Here is a 4,001-nt window from a genome sequence, read left to right on the forward strand (position 1 = left end):
AGTAGTGCTATTAAACCGCTTAAGCGCCGAACAAGTAGTAGCAATCGAGCGTATAGCTAGCAATACTAGTAGTCTAGTCTACTTAGTATATATCTCTACTAAAACTAAGAAGATCGACCTAGGCATGTTTAAGAACATCCTTAATAGCAAGCTCTAGCATATTCTACTTAGCCTAGAATAGGCAGCATTACCGCAATTTCTCTCGCTACTAAACGACGGGCGTATACGAGAGAAGGTCGGCCTAGTTGTTATCGATAAGGTATATCTAATCTATAACTAGGGTAAACCTTCTAGCTTCTACGATAAATACTCGTAATTCGGTCAATTACGCGATCGCTTACGTATCGACACTAGTACTCTATTAACCTCGGCTACTATAGATAAAGAGTGTACTAAGTATACGATAAAGTATGCTAGTATACGCAAAGAGGGACTTAATCCGTACGAGACTAAGATTATCCGTAGTAGTATCGATCGCCCGGAAATTATATACATTATTAAGTTTATTCCGAGGGAGTATCTAACCGATTACGATATGCTATATATAGTAATCGACAATGCCGTATCCTATCCGCCAATTCCTAATAGAGAAGAGAAGGAGGTTACGAAGGGATTAGTAACACTATAGAATGTGCGTAAGTCCTTAGTGTTTATCGACGGCTATAAGTATATCGCTAACTTCGTTAATATCGCCCGTAGCTAGTTGCTATATTTAACTAAGGACAATCCGGACTATACTAAGAGATATTAGTACGGCGCAGGTCCTAGTATTGATGTCTACCGTACTATCTCCTTCTATACTATAAAGGTACCTAAGCTAGACTAGGATAATCGGTATAATAAGTATTATAAGCTAGACTCTAATATTCGCTATATAGTAGCAACTACTGCCGCTAGTATCGGTCTAGATATGCTAGACATCGCGGATGTATACTAATAGAAGTTCAATATTACTCGTAATACTAGTAACCTTTGATAGCGACTTAGCCGCATTGCTCGACGACTAGCTCTTTTATACTTAGAGAGATTCTTCGATATGCTATACTTCTATCGGCCTCGGGCGTTCTTCTTTGTACTATATTATACCGGAGATTATATTAAGCGAATGCTAGAAGGCGCTAGTATGCTTTCTATTCTTCTACTAATACAGACACAGTCGTAGGCTAGCGATCGTAGTCGTAGTCGTAGTCGTAGTAGAGGCAGAGGCAGAGGCAGTAGTCGTAGTCGTAGTCGTAGTCGTATACGCGCTGCCGGACCTAGTAGACTGCGACAAGAGCTTCCTAGCGAGGATATCGGCGGCGCGAGCAATTAGAATGATGTGTATAGCGATACTAAGACAGATACTAGAGATAATACGCCCCGTCGTAAAGGCAAATCTAAGGAGAGCAATACTTAGAATACGTCTAAGTTAGAGAGCCGAAAGAAGATTCTAAAGATCTTCTTAGGTGCCCTAAACGATTACCTTAAGATCCCTAGTCGCTGCTTTCGCGTAGTAATAAACGAGCACTACGGAGAGCATTTAACTTAGTTTCTATACCTACTAGGCTAGCTAGATCTAAAGGACTGTTGCAATATCTATAACACTAACCTAATAGCCGAGCTGCCCGGGCTACCGGTAAAGCGTGTTAAGCCGGTTAATCTACTAGGCAAAGGCACGAGACCTGGCTATACACTCAAATACATTAAGAAGTAGTGCTCGGAGAAGGTCGATACCCTATACCCGCGCAAGAACCGCTTGTTCCGTATACTAGCTAGTATATATATAAAAGACAGACTAATATAGTCTATATCGGAGGTCTTCCTACTTGCTCGGTTATACGATGCCTAGGAGGATCTAACTCTTAGTATAGATAGGCTATTACAGGTCGTACTAGAACTGAATAATTAGTAATACAAGGATAACCTCGAAGAATTGCTAGCTATTATTATTAGCATTACTAAGCAGGTATATACTAATTAGGAAGCATATAAATCCGAATAGAAGGCGAAAGAGGAGGCTACAAAGAAGGCTAAGGAAGATATAGCGGCTACTATTATAGAGTATTATAACTAGACTATAGGAGGTAAAGGTAGCTCGTCCGAACTACGGCTAGTAGCACCTAGGACCCGAGAGGAAATAGAGGTAGACCTACGCGACCTAAACTAGTCCCTAAGACGCTCTATATTTGCGAACACTATCCGCTAGTCTAGTATATAGAACAGTCTTGCTTAGTAGGCTTAGTAGGCTTAGCAGACGACTGCTACCGCGGTACTATCTAACCCTCTATCTAATAGCAACGATGCTGCTAGTCCTTCTAATAGTAACGCACTACCCGCTAGGAAGCGTCGTCGTCGTAGTGCTTAACTAGACCCTAGCTAAGCCTAATCTGCTTCTGCTTCTGCTTCTGCTTCTATTTCTACTAATCCGGCCGTCGACGAGGAGTACGATATTACCGTAGAAGAAGCAACTAAGCAGTTAATACAAGCTTATATTAGTCGTCGTAGTAGTCGCAATATTCGTATTACTTAGGCTACTAAGGGTCTATATAGCGAGGGCGCGCGTGCGAGGAGCTTAAGTATAGCGAGCAGCCGTAGTAGTAGAGTTAACGACGACATCCTATCCTAGTATCTACCGAGTAGGTAGTAGAGATTAGCGCTAGTATTAGAATTGGCGCTAGAATTAGCACTAGCACTAGAGATAGCGCTGCAATTAGCGGTAAAATAGCACTAGAAATAGCACTAGAATTGGCACTAGAATTAGCGCTAGAATTGGCATTTAATAAGGTCCTTCCTTACTACCCTTCTATTATATCCTTATAAGCTCGCTAGGTCCTTGTCCTATCCCCGGAAAAGTAAGCCGTAATACTACGCTCGATCGCGTTGCTTCTACGAGAGCTAGCCTAGTTTAGCTACTTCTACGAGAGATAGCGTATAATGCCTAGTTTAGCTGCTTCTACGAGAGCTAGTATATAGCAGTGCCTAGTTAAGTTGCTTCTATAAGAGCTAGCGTATAATGTGTAATGCCTAGTTTAGCTACTTCTACGAGAGCTAGCGTATAGTAGAGCTAGCGTATAATGCCTAGTTTAGCTACTTCTACGAGAGCTAGCGTATAATGTATAATGCCTAGTTAAGCTAGAATTAGCAATAGGGATAGCACTAGAATTAGCATTTGATAAGGTCCTTCCTAACTACCCTTCTATTATGTCCTTATAAGCTCGCTAAGCTAGTCGTAGGTATCGATAGTCGTAGGTGTCGATAGTATATAAGAGCTAGGCGAGAAGCGTAAATTCGAGGAAGCGATAAGGATACCGAGTCCCGCTAAGACCCCGGATTTAGTATAGTAGAGCGCTTAATTAGTAGGATTAAACGTTATAGCTACTTCCTTCCGCGTATTTATAATACCGACTTTACGACTTTTACGACTTTTATAATAGTATATTACTAATATAGCGAGATACGTCGATTAAGCGCATTTCTAGCAAATAGCGCTAACAAAAGTGTCTAATACGATAACGACGGCCGCCTTAGGCACTAAGAACCGCCTCCGAAACCCGAGAAGTTACTAATACTAGCGAGAAGTTACTAGCGAGACTAGCGAGAAGTTACTAGCGAGACTAGCGAGACTAGCGAGACTAGCGAGAAGTTACTAGCGAGACTAGCGAGACTAGCGAGACTAGCACTATACTTATTGCACCGTATACTCTTATAGGCACTATAACATATATAGTAAGGATAGATACGTAGGGCGATAATATATATCGAGCGCTCGTAAAAGCACCCTTCGAGAAGCTACGACAGCCCTCTTACGTTAACGCCCTCTATTACTTAGACTCTCCCTAGAACGATTATTCCGATAACTAGTTACTATATAAGGTAGAGAAAACGAACAGTAGCGTCCGGGGATCTAATTAACTAGCGGCACTAAGCGGCTATAGAAGCATATACTCCGAAGTATACTAGTATTATATATAGCCTATATACTACGCGCAATGCGTAACAATTAACGCATTCTATTACTAACT

At 41.5% G+C, this 4,001-nt stretch overlaps 1 protein-coding gene across 1 annotated transcript; it reads left to right on the forward strand.

Annotated features, from left to right (window-relative positions):
- Positions 1-319: 319 nt before the first annotated feature.
- Positions 320-628, forward strand: MYCFIDRAFT_146178 (uncharacterized protein; the record flags this gene model as incomplete). Its single annotated transcript, XM_007933750.1, has 1 exon — positions 320-628. A coding segment is annotated over one exon (309 nt), but the record flags the coding sequence as incomplete, so codon positions are not given.
- Between the last annotated feature and the right edge of the window lie 3,373 nt (positions 629-4,001).

The sequence above is a fragment of the Pseudocercospora fijiensis genome (assembly GCF_000340215.1).
Source record: "Pseudocercospora fijiensis CIRAD86 unplaced genomic scaffold MYCFIscaffold_11, whole genome shotgun sequence".
Classification (NCBI taxonomy): domain Eukaryota; kingdom Fungi; phylum Ascomycota; class Dothideomycetes; order Mycosphaerellales; family Mycosphaerellaceae; genus Pseudocercospora; species Pseudocercospora fijiensis.